Raw genomic sequence first — 19,213 nt, 5'->3', positions numbered from 1 at the left:
GGGCGTTGTCGACCACGTTGGCGAGCAAAAGTGCATCGACGACCCACACGGATCATACCTTACATGGAAATCTGAATGACCAACAAGTTATATTACTGATGACGAAAAGGATAACCTGCGCGTCTAATTTTAGAGCATACAAGAAAACACTGGTTATTGCAAAAACATCTTTACTCTGTTCAGTTTCCTATTAAATCAATTATTCACCTAATTCTTATTTGCGTCTTTAGCTCGGAAATTCATTCATTTTTGATCATAAAATTCACACACATCGGTATAACTTTTAAAAGATTTTAATATTTCATCAATCCTTTCAGAGAAAAACATGATGAGTTATAAATAATTCAATATATAAGAGATATGTATTACAAATTGATTAAGATTAAACTTAAAATCTATCTCTATGATTTTCGAAAAAATGATGGATATGGTATTTGTTCCCGGATGATTTATCGAAACGTTTTATTGTAATACTTTAAGTACCGCAAATTATATGCCGCCCGATTGTTCCAACTTGCAAAAAAAAATATCCTATGATGTACTAGCGATTTACCCTACCAATAAAAAGGTCATGTATCGAGAAGAAAGGTACGCTCGATTTCACTAAAATGAAAGATGACGGAATGACCGTAACATAGAGAGACTTTCACCAAATTAGCAAACATTTTGCGTCGTGCAGATTTCCTTGCATTCGACAAGTCTTGAAAAATGTACGTGACACGAGCACAAGATCTCGCGCTTTCTCGAAACATTCGTACGCGAAATTGAACTGCAAGATTGTTTATCAGATCACGAATCATCAATCATATGTTCGAGAGACAAATTTATATATCTCGATATATCATACATTTTATAATTTAGCTGCAACTATGCATAAAAATATTCTTTTACATTAATATATATGTACTTCAAGCACAAATAATTTTCTGAATAAACTGTTGGAAAAATTGTTTAAGATATCATATTGTCATTAATTGTTATTGACACTTGTAGTTTCTCAAGATTAATTTTATACTTTCAACCTTTGATAACTAATCTCTTTTTGTCGCGTGAAAAAACGTCATCTTAAGTATCCTGCATTTGTGCTCTTCAAGGCAGATAATTTAAAGTGCCCTCGCGTGTTTTTATTAAGTTCTTTGCTATCAGCGCTGCACGTATATCTGAATCATCGAAGTTGAAAATTAACAAAATCGACTCTAATTTTTATGTGTAATCAGTGTGTGTTTTTGTTTGACAAAATTATTACGGTTCACCTAGTTGCTCGTTTCCGGTCAACGATTGCTAGAAACTGTCGCAATATGGAGGATGACACGCGTGACACGCAAAGCGTGTCTCTCCGCGGGTCAATTTTGGCCGGTTTTGTATGCCAATAAGCGTCAATTTTTTATAACGGTACCGACGGCGATCGGTCAATCATCTCGGATGTCGCCGTACCGTGAGACGGAACCGTTCCGGAGCCGTATGACACGCGGAAAATCGCGCGTGCTCGTCGACCGTGAAGTCGGCATGTAGGTAAAGCGCATCATGTATGAAGCACGTGCGGCGCAGACGAGATTGAGGAATTTCGGCACCCCGCGTAGAATAACAACGCTGCACATTTCGTCTGTGACTAAGCGAGTAGTAAGAATATGCATAAGATAAACGAAACTCTATTATTTCTCCCTTTAGACTTAACAATGTAATATAAATAATAATGTAACTATTATGTGATATTATTTTTTGCAATTATAAAAAAATATATTAAAAAATAAATATGGGCCCATTAAAAAAAAATTGAAAATGTATTTTAAAAAAAAGTAGAGAATATAATAAAAATACTAATATCAAAAATATAAAAAATATAAAAAAGCAATATAATTTTTTTCTTTTTTAAAACTTAATTTAAAAGTTCATATTTTTTAAACCTGGCAAAAGCTTACTTTGATATCACAGCCTTTTTAGCATTGCCATTAATAAATAATTTCACACAAGTATGAAAATAAATAAGGGATATATAAATTCCTGATAAATTAATTTAGTAATGTAATAAGACGATTTCAAACTCTCGTATTCGGAAGTGACCATATCGAGTGCGCTGATGTATAACTGCGTGGATCATATAACTCTCGTGTTATACAAAAAAACCGAGCGTTGATAGAGAAAGGTAGCGGGGAAGGAGAGATTCGTCCGCAAAAATGTGAACTATCAATCTCGTTGATGCGAGAGCGTAGGCTACCGCTCAGGGCCGAATACTGTGCGTAGGTTATACCTCCCCCTTTTTGTCTTTTTTTTTTGCGGGGAACTTGCTTCAGGAAATCCGCGGAACTATCTATGGGACGAATAACCAGAGAGAGAACACAGATTGTACCGTAACAATGTAACAGCCAGCGTTTGCCGAACAAAGGTGAAATAACGGCATTCGACTATAAAACATTCTTTGATCTATCACGATTTGCTGCATGTAAACCATGTCAATAGAACCTTATAGATTCCCTTTTCCTATTTTTACAATAAAAAATATATTGATTTGTTGAAAAAAAATGTAAATTATTAAAAATTATTAAAAATGTAAATGATATTCTAAATAGATTTCTAAATCTAGCACATGTTGACACTTTTTAATTATATAACTTTTGTAAACAAAATATATAATATAAATATTTATACAATATATTAATTTTAGCTATATCTTTTTTAAGAATGATTTATCAGTTAGCGTCATTTATCGCGTGATTGATTATCAAATAATGAAATACGATTTAATGGATAATTCTCGAGAACAAATAGATCTTAGATATGTCCAGGCTTAAGTGAATGGAGCAGTAATGTATTTCCCCTATTTGTTAGCGGGAGTATCATAACGTTTCGATGACTAACGCGTGACACTCTCATACCATGCACGGCATGCCGGTGACGTCAGCACGTGCCAGAAATGTTTGTCTCCCCTCAGTATTACACGAAACCAATTTTCCCGATAAAGCTCGTGGTTATTTAATAATATAAAAGAAAAGTCGATAAAAATGCTTCATTAATATAAATAAAATTGTTCAAAAAAATATATGCAATATTGTTTTAGCTGAAAGCAAGCAGATACTAACATAGATTTAATCTCGATAAATCCAGAGTTCCATGTTAAAAATTATTTCACAATATATTTATTCTCGCGCCAATGGCATGTATAGTACAATTTTTTATCCCACACATAAAAATACAAGATTAAAATTTTTAGTTAAATTAGAAGTTTCAACTATGCCGTCATACAATTAGTCTATGAAATTCGACAGGGTCTCTCCCATTTTTCTACGCAAATTATAGTTGTTTTCGATGTCGAAAAGCGGATTACACGGCATAACTGTTCCAGTAAATACATTCCATATCTCTACGGCAACCCAATATTTAGCGTACGCATTAACGGATCCCGGTATTTCCCACACGTAAGTACGAGTCGTACTCGCGTAGGATCGCCTTAACAAGGACTGATAAATTTTTATTTTTTCCCGTGTAACAATCCCCAGCCGGTTTTCTCCAGCCAGCAAACCGATACATTTTCTCTAGTCGCTCGTGGGAATGTAGAACAATGCAAAACGCAGGAACAACAGGAACATTTCATATCCATCGGTCTCGGATAACGAGATCCCTAGCTTTATCGCGGCAATAACAGAGTTTATTTATATGACAAATCCTTTTCACGCGAACGACGACATTCACCGATGGACTTTCATAATCCTATCTATATAATCGCGTTATAAAAGTGATATTACGGCATACACAACTTACTCAGCTCTTCTACTTATCGATGGCATCATCGGCCTTTCACATGATTCCTGTCTCTCTCTCTTTCTTACTCGAGGCGGGTAAACAAAACTCGTCATTACCTGGGCAGCGAAGCTTCCTTCCTCCCAAATCGGATCGTCCCATCCGCCCGAGGAGCCCGAGGAGCCCCTGCGACCCGGATCCCACGAGTTTCTCTTCAAGTTATCCAGAGAATCCGTCGAGAGCCGCCGCCGGTCGTACGAGCCCCTACGGCCGCTAGAAAGCGGCATCGCCGACTTGCCATCCGGCTTTTTCAGGCTGCCTGAACTCGCCGATGACGGGTCGCAGCTCAGGGTCACGTTCAGATTGCCCTTCAGATTTCCGCTGGAGCCGGCCAGGCAGCTCCTCAGATTCCCGTTGGAACAGCTGCGCGCTTTTAGATCGCCGTTCGACGAGCTAAGGCCGGTCCTCAAATTCGCGCGATAATCGCCGGAGGTCGCGACGAACAAGCTTGCCAAATTCGGGGCGACAGCGTCGCGTCTCATCGTCCCCGGACGCTGAAGATTCGTCATCGACTTGGCCACGTAATCTCGTCTCAGCGGCGAGTTGTAATTAAACATGGTGTCCTTTCTAAGGCAACCCATGGAGCGACCGATGGGATCTCTTCGCAGAGGCGAAGCGCCGATGGTGTTCGAAAAGAGATCCTTCCTGGTGTTGTTGATGGCGCTCATGGACGATCCCAAAGGATTCTTCCTCAGGGTGCTGGGAAAAGTTGAAGGATGCAATTCTTTTTTGGGCGGCGACANNNGGCATTCCCAGAGAGCCTCTTCTGGGAGACGTGGCGGCGTAATTGTAAGCGTCATGACGTCCGAAGGAATCTTTCCTGGTCGCGTTACCGAAGGATCCTCTACGATTCCAGCAGTTCTCCTTGGCGTGCTTGCCGTGCACCTCGCAGCACTTATCGATCTTGATCTCGTGCTTGATCAACTCGGGATTATTGTGCAGTTGTTCCAACTTGACGTCCCTGAAGAGCTCCTCGAGGCGACGTATGGCCGCTTGTTGATGCGCCGACGTCGACATCGTGTAATTATGAAGAGAAAACGCTCTCTCGTCGTGAAATCAATTAGAGATCACTGTCTTGTGTGCTCTCGAGTCTTCCGGATATATACTCTCGGTAAAGTGTTTAATATCCGACTTTGCAAGTACAGAGATTCCGCGCCTCGCTCATGCATCACATAATTGCTCCGGACACTTATGTAGGAATTTGTTCGGAATTGTCTCGCCTAATGATTTTTACGACTACAGGATGCTAATTAGCTTGCAGAAACACCTCTCGAACTTGATATGTCAAGACGGAAAATATCTTGTCTTGATCCTGATGCTCATCGACCATGTATTCCGTCGTAATCTGATAATACTTCCGCATAACCGTAATAATAGCAGTAATCTTTCAAGTGCTTTAAAATATTATTCGATAATAGAAGGAATTTCCACATTATTCATTGTTCTTTTTTTAGAAATTTAAAAACAAATGTTAAATCATATGTAATTTTTTAAACTCTCTAAATTCTCTAATTAAAATTTAGCGGCCGTTGACAATTGCTCCTGTATATGTATATTTGTCTTGTTGCAGTTTTATATGAAATTGCTAACAAGCCCGTAGCGTTACAATGTCATATGCAGATGGTGTCACGAGATAAATTTAATTCTCCGATACCGCTGTCCGTTCGATACGCTTCCGTACTCACTTACAATTCGACACCACGTGTGAAGGGACTCGGGATTTTTGGTTTTACCTTCGCGGTTCGTTAAGCGACCGGCATGCACGCAACGTGGTGGGAGCGCGATCGTGGCTCGTATGGAAACGCGTGTGCGTCGTAATACACGTCCGATGAGGTACTGGGGTACCCGAGATACGTGAGAGACCCGGTGCCTCTCGAAGGAGTTCTCCGTCATGCAGAGATCCCCACCAGACCGATATCTGTGTGTGTATGCCATTCGTTTAAAGGCGAAGTATCCATATTAGGTCAAACCTTATGGGTTTGGTTTGTCGCGCGAAACTGCGAAAGAACCATCGATGTGACCCTGGTCGAATCAGGTCGTCAACGAAAGCGCGCTCTGCGATTATATGGGGCTTTACCATCGTGACGATGCTCAATATATCATGTGACATCTATGAACTCTGCACTATCGCGATTTTCTCGCACAATGCAATATATCAAAAACTTTGACAGCATATTAAAAGTTGACATATCTTTGATATAACTTTCTTTCGCAACGTGGGCAGAAACAAACTATGTTCGCGTTCAAAGTATGATTTTGAAAAGATCATATATATATATATATACACAAGATATCATTCGTTTTATGCGGAATCCTTGTAATCCTAAGCCGATTACGTCAATCAGTCGAGTAAAGAAGAGAAAATTATAGGGCAATTATTTCTTATATCTTTAGAGCAAAACTGAGCGGACAAAAAATAAAATAAGTGGAATAAAAAAAAAATAAATAAATAAATTTGTATTGAGCAAAGTACAATTATCAAATGTGTGATAGACAGATTCACAAATGTAATACAAATATAGTACATCACGGAATAAAATATAAACCGTAATTTTTCAATCTTGAAATGAGACTCGACCTGATTATGCATCTCTTTTTGGCGAGATGTACGATTTCGATTTTTATTGCAACATTGAATGCCACATCTGGATGTACAAGGAAAAAACATTTGTGTTTCAAATTACTGCAAACTAGAATGGCAAATGACTCATTCCCAGTCCATGCAAACACAGATTCGCGTGCCTTTCAAAGGAAAATAGTATGATTTTTTCATATATAAAAAACACAGACGAATATCACGAATTTCGTTTGTTAAAAAGAAAACTAAAGCACAAATAAATCAGTTTATAAAATATAATTCAAGAAACATATAAAGATAAAACAAAATGGCAAAAAAAATCGTAAAAAATAAAAAAGTTCTTTTAAATATAAAATACCTTTTTTATACGTGTATATTATAATTTATTTTATTTAAAAATAATATAATTATACTTTCATTATTTGTTTCTCTCTTATAATAAAATCTCAATACGATACATATTCGAAATTTCTATAATTATATTTTCATCGAATAAAGTTGGAAAACAAAAAGAGATTCTCTCGTATGGAATTCATCAAATATAATATGATTAATATTCATTCTGGAATATTTTCATTAACAACTATTATTGGCTGGCGCCATCTACTCTTGATTAACGGGAAGGTAGAGGAGATATTTAAAAGTATAATATCTCTCCGGTGAATGTGTAGAATCATTCTTTCATATAGCCGACAAGATGGAGCTACAATTGCGTTGTACTCTATAGAGACAACATGCACAGAATGGATTGCAGCTGTATTTGCATACCGCACCGTTACGCAAATAAGATTTTTGTAAACTATAACAGCAATGCTATAAATTTAACATTCATATATAAAAACAGGTTAATTTATGATTATACGAAAGCAATATAATTTGTCTGAAAAGAGACCTAATTATATGTATGAATTAATAAATTAATTAAAATTACTGCGAATGTAAATTGTTATCGCATTAATCACAATTAATGCAAATATGTTAATTTTATCGTAATTATAATAATTATATATATATATATATATATACATGCTATTACTTGGCAAGCATACTAACAGTTTCGATCAACTTCCGATAGTCAAGTAATGTACTCTTATCTTTTATTTCACCTGACGCGATCCAGCTCTTAATTTGATCGCGTAACCTTTGAAGTTTCTTAATTTCCTTTTTGAGATCAGCCTCGTACTTTTCCTTTTGATTGCTGTTGGTGGCATTATGAACTTTTTGCCAAATATCTTCAAAGGTTTCTACACCTTCCGATATAAATATTGAATATATAATTTTTTATTTAAATGTAATTTCTTGATATAATTAAAAAAATGCAGGATGCAATTTAATCTTCTCGAAGGATGTTGCACTTAATACATCATGTGAGAACATTTGATACGTGTTTATCCTTTTGAAGAATAAAACCGTCACGAAATATAGTGCCACAATCGTAAAATTTTATCGCGCATATTGCAACCGGTGGTCGGTTGCAAGTCACGTATTGTAAGAAGGAAACGCGCGCATGTTTGCGGGTTATCAAGTTACCTGGCTTCTCTTTGACACCTACACGAAGAAGTGGTGGCCCGTTCACCTTGACAACTGAAGATAAATAGCGGCTTCATACGTCAAAAAAGGGTACACTCCCTTGAAAAAACTTGCACAAACACACGTGTCACGTTACAAACGTGAGTCCACGTGTCAATTGTTACGTCTATAAAAGAGCTTGAAAATTTTGGAAGAGCACGCACGCTTCAGGCTCGATTAAACCACTCGTCTAATTCAAATTAGCTTTATTTCACGGCTTTGCTTTTATAAATACTAACGACCGTGAAGTAGCCTCTACATAATTATCGGATGACGATCGAAAAATCTCGGAAAAGCGCCCACGGAATGCCATTTTTGTCAATAACACGACGCGTCTTCTAATTGTATGCGGCAACACGATGATAACATCGGCGCTCTTATGTATTTACGTGCATTTGCATTCCGCAGCTGCGTCATTAGCGTCAACATAATCTAACATCGGACGAGAATGGGCATTAGAATTTCGAATGTAGGTGTTCAAAGGTCTCGTCGGATTATTGCATTATCCGCTGCAGTTTATTTGTGGAACGTTAATCGATTTCACATAGAACTGCTTCCCAAATTAACTTATAATTAACCCAAGGCGAGCGCGTTATTCGAGAAAATGTTTTCGCATGAGCATAACTCATGGAGAAACATGAGCCGCGAATTGAAACAAACGGCACGTCATAAAGAAAAGAATCATTCGACCTATGGTCGTGCTGCTGGGAATCTACGATCGTCCATCAATCTTCTTCCCACTTCCAATACCGCTAAATTACGTTTAATTTCGTGCAGCACCGAAACTGGGCTGCTCCAGTTTATTATGGCGCAAAGATATTCCATTTCATTCGGTTTAGAAGGCAGCTTGAGTATTCCGGCACGCTAGTATCAGCCCTCGCGTGCATATCATGAGTAAGTTTCATTTTTTTCGGTCCATCAACCGTGTGGTGCCACCTCTTCGTTGCCTGATTGTGATTATCTATGTTGTCAAATGTAAATCATTCGGTGACAAAAAGTTGAAATATATGCAGATGTGCACGCAAAGTGCTTCTATCCATTAAACATATAGAAGAAGAAAAAATTATATTAGTATGTTGTATGTATAAATAAAAAACAAAAATAAAAAAAAAAAAAAAAAAAAAAAACATTAAATAACTTTAATATAAACCTAATTGTTAAAATAATATTAAAACTTAAAGTAATTTAAATTGTAAAAGATGGATTATATATATCGTTGAAAATATAATGTGTGTTAAGTATTTTACGTGTAGTCATAATTCAATAATTAAATTTTCACTAAAGAGAAACCGCCTGCAACTGTTGTCTTTATTAATTCGAGAATCGAGCACACGAGTTAATGTATTTATGACGTAAAAATCTTAGATGCGTACGAGGTTCGCGAATGTAGAACGCGAATGGATATTCACGAGGTATGTCAACATGAACTTTCATAGCCGATTCGCAATTCATTAGATTGATCATACAAAGACAAACGGATGAAACTGAAGAATTGGTAAGCTGCGACACACTTATGACAAACACAACGTTTCAATCTTCGTTATAGTTACCGTAGCTTCCGCTGTTCTTCGACAGTTTGATATATTGCATCCTTGTTGCTGACGATGTACCGTGCTTTTTACGCGAATAAAAGAAAAAGGTAACTGGATCAACTAGACCCTCTCGCATCTCGTGAATGACAAATAAGCGTTCTAAGTAAGACATGGCAGTGGTAAAAATAGGTAAATACGCATTAAAAGAGTAGCGGGAATCATAATAATCCGTCTTTGATATTTAACAAGTCAAGTGATGCACCGAGAATTATAAAACGTGTCGTTTATAGCTACCGAGCTTATCCGCACCTAGTTGACGTCACGGCACTTCCGCGGAATTATTACGTTACATAATGTGATCGCATCGATATCGAGGTCGCTTAATCCAGAGCAGCAATATATTTCTTTTGCAAAAAGATAAACTTTTCGATCTTATCATTTAATATTGCTTCATCATAGATGCTTCTCTCATCAATGCAGCTAGTCACAAAAATATACTTCATATATCCAAGACAAATTAATGTTATAATAGCACGGATTTTGTTCGCAGAAAATTATCAAAATTCGTGCGTTATAAAAAATTTATTAAAAATTATTAAAAGTGTAAATAATTTCAAATCAATTTCTCACGTGAATTCTTCAGTCGTACTCTGTATATTGTGATTTCAAGATTAAGCAGATAATAAGAATGATATATACGCGCGTGGTGCAAGGACAGAAAAAAATATAATATAAATGAAGGTCAAATGTAAACACTCATCGTTATTTCCCTGAAAAAGCACGTTCGAGGAAATATGTAGCCGAATGGCATCATTTGCTCATTTGTTACTTTTGTTCGTAGTAAATAAGCCGTTATTTGGCTCTTTTTTATCACTACTACATTTCCGACATATCGAGAATAGAAACAGCAATTGTCATGCAAATTTTTGACTAATACTGTACTATTGTTGTATTATATCGCGCGGAAACACGCAATTTTATATTGCATATGGACATGAACCGATTCGCGTATTCGAAAAACATTAATGCAATAAATCGCAGTATCAAGAACGAGAAATTGTAGATCAATATTATATGTATACATAGATTTTGAAATAATATAGAAAATTAACATATACATATTAATAACATATTATTCAGTACCAACCATCCTTTAATAATACTCTATTCATGTAAAAAAATTTAATCCGATATCTCAAATTTTCTGAAAGTTACAGCGTGTAAAGACATTTTTCAAAAAATTCAAAATTTTACAAAAAATGAACCCTTTCACCGGTACTCACCAAATTCAAAAAACAAAGCTTCCTCTATGAAGGAGCAAAAGTCATCAAAATGTTCGATATAAAAATACGTTTCAAGAAAGCGAGTAGACAAACAGAATATAATAAAAAATATAACGAGAAATAAGGTCTATCGAGTCAAAAGAAGAGAATACGGAAGATTATCCCATAGCTAATTGACAGTTGAGACAATTACGATGTTCAATTGACAATTTCTTAATAACCACGACTAATCAATAACGAGAAGAGAATTAAGCCATAAATAGATCAGCAATAAGATGAAGAATCTATATACTTCTTATGAACAACTGGAAAAATTCGTATTAATTCACATATAAGGATTATATAAATTGCAAAATAAATACTAAATTATAATAACGCGCATTTGCAGAGAAATAATCTGTTAAAAGATACTATCTGTTAAAGATACTAACCTGAGAAATTACAAACTAAAAAAAATTTTTTTTTCATATACTTATATATATACGAAAAAAAAGATGAATTTTTTTTTGCTTTGTGATATCCAATTTATGAAGTGAGATAATTTTAAGCTTATAATAATTCCAACATATCTTCTAAAAAAATTCGGCAATTATCATTCATGATTATTCAGATTTATACGCGATATCCTGTTAGATATTTATCGATGCATAAGTCTTTTATATTGTTCATTAAACTCCTGCTCGACGCAAAACTGGGGGAAGGCGCGGTAACAAGCTTAAAATTTCTTACGAGTTACACCGGAAACTATACACAGGGGGACTTAGAGTGACTTTATGTGCCCGGTATTTTAATCGATTTACGGAAAATGTGTGCGAAAGCCGATTTCTCTGGCGAATAACACTATAAACGAATTATAGGTTTTACGTCAAAGTCTACGGAAATAAGGAAGGACGGATAGAAAGCTCGCGAGACGCGAGTGACGAGTTAACGTGCAATTTTTATAACGACGAGACAACCGGTACATTATCATAAATGTGGTGATAAAATGACCATATGAGTTGAGGTGATGTATCGACATGCTTACGATTAATGTTCATGATAATCAAATGATTAATTATCGTATTAAACAATTTAACGCTATAAATGCAATATTACATCCTTGAAAATTAAAATAGTCAGAGATTTATGGATATAAAATAGACAGGGTGTGCTAAAATAGACACCATGCGATAGTTTAGTAATTGACTTACCTTTGATTTGATGATATCATAATGTCCCTCCGACACCCTTGAGTCATAAATGCCACCTGGCATCGAGTTTTGTCTCCTGCAACAATCAATATATGCTCACGTTGTAAAAATAAATAATTTTACAGAAAGAAATAGGAAGATACAAATAATATATAAAAAAATAGAAAAATATAATAAATATATGAATATAACAAGTATAATAACAAAAAAGGATAAAAATTAAATATATTCGTTAATTAACAAACATAAAATATGAAAAAGTAACAAACTGAAAGAGATTTAAGAATTTATTGCTGCGGGGGATCAGAAAAAAAGCCATTCACTGTAAGCACTACCGATATATTAGATGAAGCAATGCCTTTGACAGAGCCATAAATTTTCGCTTACGCTTCACAGCAGGATTAAAGAAAGATTTTTACGGCGATATAGCATGTGAGAACTTACGCGATTGGATCTGATCCATTGATTGTGGGCTTCGGCGACTGGATTCCAGACCGGACAGGTGTACTCGTGTGAACCGGAGAAGGTCCTTTGCTCCCCAATGGCTGCTTTATGCTGCAAATGCCAGAATGGACGCGAATAATTCCCGACAGCAGTCAAGTCTCGTCAATCTCATGCACGCGATCATAAATTCTCTTAAAATCGGGAGGAATTTACGGCCGGGACTGCTACAATCGCGTCTGTCATTTTTAATCTCCCATTTCTGTTGACATTTTCCGTCCCGACCGGTAATCTCGCTGCTAAGCCGGTGTAAATCCAGCCAGAGATCACATGCTACACGCAATAACTGCGTATAATTGCTAGACAGATAAAACACGTCCGAATCTGAGAAGCAGACAGTTATAAGTCCGAAACTTTACACTTTTTTATCCAGGAAAAGTTCGAGATTCATGGATGACCTTCCAGATAAATTAAAAAATAAATTACGTGTAAATTATTGAAATTTAAATATAAAATAACACATTGATGTTTACTTAACAATTTTTGTTTAAGAAAGTTTAAAAAAATATTTTTTATTGTAGCGTTAAATTATTATAGATAATATATTTCTTCCTGCTTTTCAGAATACAAAGATTTTCTCTATCAAATCATTATAGATAATTCACTATATCCTGTTAAAGCACCTATCCTTTTTCACTTGTGAAGAATGAGCCTGGGAATTAACCATGACCGCGATTTTCGTACATCAAATAGAAATGAAGAAGTCCGAGAAGTTACGAGGTTCTCCCGATTATTCAAGCGAGACGTGATTTATCGGGATTGTTATTCTCCGACTTCTAACATAGCCGTCTTGCCCTCTTCGAATTTACACTCGCACCTTCCGGCGGTGCATATACAAGGGATTAGGAATTATCTCTTAAGTGACTGCATGAGCAGCGTGTGAATTCGCGAAATGTTACTTGTTTCTCGTAAAACCGGATATAAATTTTTTTGAAAAAAAAAACTGGCATCTTAACTTTCTTAAAATCTCTCAAAACTTTTTATTGGCTACAAATTGACGTAATTATTTACGTCGCTTGAAAGCAGATATTATCGCTCTCGTATAATAGTATTTGATGTATAAAACAGCTGGCAATTTTTGGATATAACGGTTTGATTTACCGACATATCTTGTAAATCGCTGAAACAATCTTCAGTCGATCATGGCTCAGTTTTCGTTACCGTTATACAAAATCGCGCTGCATCATGGCGCGTGCTGCGTTCTCAATTGAGGTAACGTTTTCCGATGCGACATGAGCTCTCAACGCAATTTCAGATTTTTACTACAAGCGAAGCTCTTATTAGTTGTACAGTATAAAAATTAAATATTCGTGGAAATTATGGCAACATTTAATTAGTACTTAAAATTATTAATTATTTTCTTTGTTAATATACATTTGCCAATATTAATAAACATATAGAAACACACGGATTATTATATAATTATGATATGATTATAATATAACGAATTATAATACCGCATAAATTATATTTATCATAAATCAACCTAAAAATCGCGTTATATCGTATTATTATTAAATATTTCAAAAATGATTTCTTTAATAATTTATATACGCAGGTATATTTGAAGCTATCATTTTTAAAAAAATTACAAATTAATAAATCGCGAGCATAGATTATTTAAGAAATAATTTTTAAAGTACTTGTCCTTTCGATATATTAAATGCTAATAGAAACTTAATTATCTCCGAATTTTATTAAACTTTTAAGATTAAATTTTTAAGTTTATTTATTTAATATTTTTCGAATCGCTGGAATATCTAATTCTGTCAAATAACTATATCGCAGCGAATATGTCAATGGACTAAACTGACTAAACGAACAGTATTTACCGGCTTATGCATGGCGGCGTAGAACCAACGCTTCTAAGGCTGCACGTGCTGCTGTGACTGTTCTGTTTACTATAAATCGGCCGATTGTTAGGAGGCTGCACGCAGATCCGTTCGGCGATACGGAATCGCGGCGTCGTTGGTTTGTGATAAATCATGCTTCCTGGCCGTCGCAAATCGCGACTTCACGCCTTCATCATGCCACGAGAGACTCCCTTTGCGCGAGCGATTCCGCCAACAAATGCGTCGAAAAATCAAGTCGCGAGGACCGAGGGGTCTCCCGCGTTAACTAAATCGGAATGCACTTGGCGATCGAACTCTCTTGGCACCGCGAAATGGAAAAAAAAGAGATAAGATGAACCCGATTTGACCGCCCGGGAATCCACGGAATTCGCGCTCGTTTTATTGCGTTCGAGAAATACAAGCGGTATGTTGCTCGGTTGCAACTACGGACGATACCGGACCGATACTGGCCGACTAGGCGACTCGACGTGGAGTATCACGAGCTACAACGACGGCGGCGACGGCGGCGGCGGTGGCGACTACGATTCCGCCTGGCAGCGACATTAAACTCTGACTGAGCTCGTCCGAGTTCTGTCGGCTCCAGCTCCGCTCGTAATAACAAAGCCTATCAGGGGCCGCTTTGATTCGCGGTGGCTTGCACGCGCACGCGGTGCATTCACGGCGATCAGCTGACGCTGACAAGCGGCGCGGCGCAACCGCGAGAAACGTAGAAAGTTTCAAGCTCTTTGAAGGAAGCTCGCAAACGCAAATGCGGAGATAGGTGTAGGATAAGGGGGAAAAACGCGGCCCAGTATTTTCGCAGAGTAAATAGCGTGTCGATATTACTCGCTCCCTTTCGCGCATTTTAATAAAAAATAGAAAGTTGTGGAAAAGAACATCGAGAACGATTATAGGTGAGCGGTAATATAATGACGCAGGAGGTGTTACGATTAGATAACGAGGTCGTGCAGGAAGTTCGATTTAAATATAGTCGTTCAGGAACCGAACGTAATAACCTATGTGGTTTGTTAAATCTGACGAGCCGCGAAAAATATTATTTTGAATCATTACATGACATATTAGACAAATTTCTTCAGAATTTGCTTAACTGATATTTAGCATCAGTATAAACGGTGTAATAATATTTAAAATATTTAAAATAATTACGCAAGAATAATTTCTATAATTAATTTCTAAAAGTATTTAAATATATTCGAAAATCTTAAGATAAAATACATAAATATATATTTTTTAAATGTAAGAGAGAAAATAAACATTAGCAAAATTTTTTTTATCAATTTATACTACTTTCGGTTGCATTGAATAACTTTCGAGAAAGAAGAGCACATACGATCGCGCGAACAATCGCTTTCGAGGAGGAACATCTGGCAGATGTCTCGCTTCAAGAGACAGAAGCTACGAGCGCCTCACAGTTATTTCTCGCAGTTGAAGTGATACACGCGAATTATATTCAATTTCACACAGCAGCCTGCGGGTATCGCTACACTTTCTGCTTTATACCAGAAACGAACACGAATTCCTATGAATTTTCAAATAACGTTGCTTGCGCAGTCCATACAATCGGCAAAGAAATTCTCCGTTCTGCTTTCTTAAAATCACACGTAGGATTTTATATCGTCGACGCAAAATATTTTGGTGTCATTGCATTAAATAATATATTCTTGATACGTCTTTTTCTTTTTACAATCTTTTATTCGCTTGCAATCAACAAGTTTTCACTTGCTCCGGAATATATTACTGTGCATGCTTTTGCAATTTTTAATAACGCGATCGTGTTATAAACGCGAATATATGTTCGCAAACATAACTTACACAAAAGTTTATCTTCGGAAAGCAATAACTATACTGCTATAAAATCAAATAAAATAATTAAGATCTTTTTTTTTTTAAATATGTCAATGTAATAAATTTTGAATGATAAAGAATCGAGAGAGAATTATTTTTTATTATAATTATTAAATAGAGAGTTATCAGATTTTAATGATTATATTAATTATTAATTATTATTTTTATTGCGGAAAATTACAACGTTATTCTCTTTATTGAAAATTTCTTATTAATCTTAATTAGTTAGACTCTCCTGAATATAAACAAAGCAACGTTCCTGATAATATTTTATTTCGCAAACTATAAGAATTGTTCCACATCGATGGGTTTATTTATTATATAAGCTTGCAGAGCGTTAAAAGAAATTAATTAATACAATTACATAATCGCACTCTCAATATAATACACAATTAAAACTTATATAACAAATAAACTCATCGCTGTGAAACGATGATTTTACTTAAGATAGATTTTTATTCATCTTTAACCCATAACACCTGGAGTATTCAATGTTAAACGAGGCTCTTTAATTCGAGAGAAAAAGAGAGACCGTATCGCGATTACTTCGTATTCCGATGATGTTTCAACAAAGCCTCGTTTGTTACCAATGACGGCCGCTCGCGCGTTCTAATTACGTGCTGCATCTCGCCGTATACGCGCAAGTAGGTGACTGCGAACCAAGAGTCTCACCGATGTGTCAAGAGAATCCGTCTCTTTGGCGTCATTCGATTCCATACATCGAATCAAGTAATTTCTCTTCTTGTTATAAAAATTCGACGCGTTACACCTCCGTGAACAATCGACGGTAAAAGTATATGTTGCCTCAGCGATATTTCCGAATATGGTAACGCTTAGTTGTAAGTAATGGATAATGGAAATTAAATTATTACAAAAACTGATATTAACAAGTAATGTCATTCTTATATAATTGTACGTGGACTTAAATTTTATAATCTATTTTCTTTTCGGACTTCTTTATAGATGTTCTAAAAGATATTTTTTTCATGCTGTTTTTTAAATTTATTCACTAATTTTATTCAAATAATTAAAATTAGAATTTTTTTTAATAATATTGTGTATCTATTTTTAAGAACTATTTATATTTTTAAAATTTTGTTTTATACTGATTTAAATATTTTTTGAAGACTTATATTTTTTTAAGTGTAAAAATAATACATATCTCTGTATTTTATATATTTTTAATTTGCTGACGTAAAATTAAATGAAAATTTCTCCAATTTCCCGTGTTTCCAAATTTACATAATAATTCGAAATAATTTCGAGAATTATTTTACATAAAAGCAAACATTACTTTCCAGCCGTGTTGATATTTCGAAAAAAGATAAAATATGTATTTTATGAGTAGTTTTATATATACGTCATTGAAAACGGAACACATCGTCCGATAAATCTAGCAAATCATCAAGAATAACCACGTTTGTTGAACTCGCCAAAGGATCAAGGGCTCCCATTTGGCCTCTATCTCGACCGCGAAACATTGCCGTCTAAATACGCCGTATTTCGCTGCTAACGAAGTGCCTGACACTCGAGGCTTCTTTGGACCGAGTTAATTTCTCGACTCATTCCTCGAAAACGTCAATGCGACTGCTAACCAGTCTCATTGGCATTCATGGAATTGTATTTTATTACTATATATAATGAAAAAAATACTATTTATTTAAAGACACGATTAAATAGTTAATACTTGGAAAACCTCTCGTAATGCACAAATATTCTAAGATGGCTCTTTCAATTTAGCTAAAGACATCATAAATTGCAGATGAGAAACAACCGATAACGATTTTGCTACTAGAAATTATAAACATTGTAAACTAAAATTTTGATTTGAATAAATGCAAATGTATATATATATATAATGTACATAAATATTCAAATCAGGCCTAAGTATAAAATTTGCACGTTTCATGCATATTTTACAGAATACAGTCACGCGTATGAATGGGACAATGCAACCATAAATATGTATGGTGGAGGTATGCGCGTGAATCATAGATAGAGCGAGATCAATGGCGAAATTGTATAGGATCATGATTTTATGCTGTATATATTTATATGCATCCGGTATCCGGTTCGGGCACAATGTTAGCGGTCGATGCCAATGAACCGTGATCGAATTCTAATTTCGATTGTGACATCGATCTTTCGATGAATAATGTTCGCTTACTCGAAGGTTACCTCGATTGTGAAACAGCATATCAATGAAAATACGTTAGAATCATTTCTTGAGATTAAAGCTTCAATATTTGAGTTACATTATTTTTAAATAAAAATTATTGAGTTACATTATTTTTAAATAAAAATTTTGGGATCTCTGGGTGATCAATTTTAAGTAATTTGTTGAAATATTTCAAGTATTTTAATAAATATGAAAAAGATATATATTAGATATTATATATAAAGATATATTGGAGATATTATATATAAATACTTTAATATTTATATAATAAATTTTTAAGGCAAGATTAATTCCATGATACTCGTGACAAGACTTAATCAAGATTCTATTTAAGAAAAAGTGAGACTAAAACGTAAGTTCTTACTTCGAGAAACAGCATGAGAGGTCGATACTAAACAGTTAAAATAATCAGTTTCCGATCAATTCTTGCATTAGGGTAGCGCTATTTTGATCGACAGTATGTTATGATCTAAATCTGTCTAAATCTGAACTACTATTGTTGTAGCACATGTTTTATCATAATAAACACAACAAAGGCATTCGCTATCGCCATCTATTGGAGAATGCAATGTACTCCATCTTTTGATTGAATGCATTCGGTGCAACAGAGTTATTTCATAGATATAGATGATACTAACTGTACATACCGTTGTATTAATACGACGAGCATAATTAAATAATGTAAATGTAATCCGCAATTTTCTAACGCAAAAAAATTTCTGACACTTCAAACATACTGCATAATTTTTTAAACTGCGTATTTTTTAATACTTTATTAATTAGAAACAAATTTCTTTCTGGCAGTTTTTAATAATTATAAATAGCAAACTTTCTCTTGTTTATTTTTTTCCTTTCTTAAAGTTATTTTTTTTTTTATAAAAATTAATA

At 35.1% G+C, this 19,213-nt stretch overlaps 1 protein-coding gene across 3 annotated transcripts in view; it reads right to left on the bottom strand.

The window, feature by feature from the left end:
* Positions 1-19,213, bottom strand: part of LOC115237499 (WD repeat-containing protein 47) — a 51,181-nt gene that overhangs the window by 28,464 nt on the left and 3,504 nt on the right. For all 3 annotated transcript variants that reach the window (XM_029810571.1, XM_029810573.1, XM_029810572.1), the window contains exons 4-5: positions 12,392-12,502; positions 11,948-12,023 (exon numbers count right to left, since the gene is read on the bottom strand). In XM_029810571.1, the coding sequence (XP_029666431.1) occupies positions 11,948-12,023; positions 12,392-12,502 (187 nt within the window). The remainder of the gene's footprint in view (positions 1-11,947; positions 12,024-12,391; positions 12,503-19,213) is intronic.

This window comes from Formica exsecta, unplaced genomic scaffold (genome assembly GCF_003651465.1).
Source record: "Formica exsecta isolate Colony F162 unplaced genomic scaffold, ASM365146v1 scaffold298, whole genome shotgun sequence".
Classification (NCBI taxonomy): Eukaryota; Metazoa; Arthropoda; class Insecta; order Hymenoptera; family Formicidae; genus Formica; species Formica exsecta.
The sequence above is the reverse complement of the archived record's forward strand: the minus strand, read 5'-3'. Positions and strand labels throughout refer to the sequence as shown.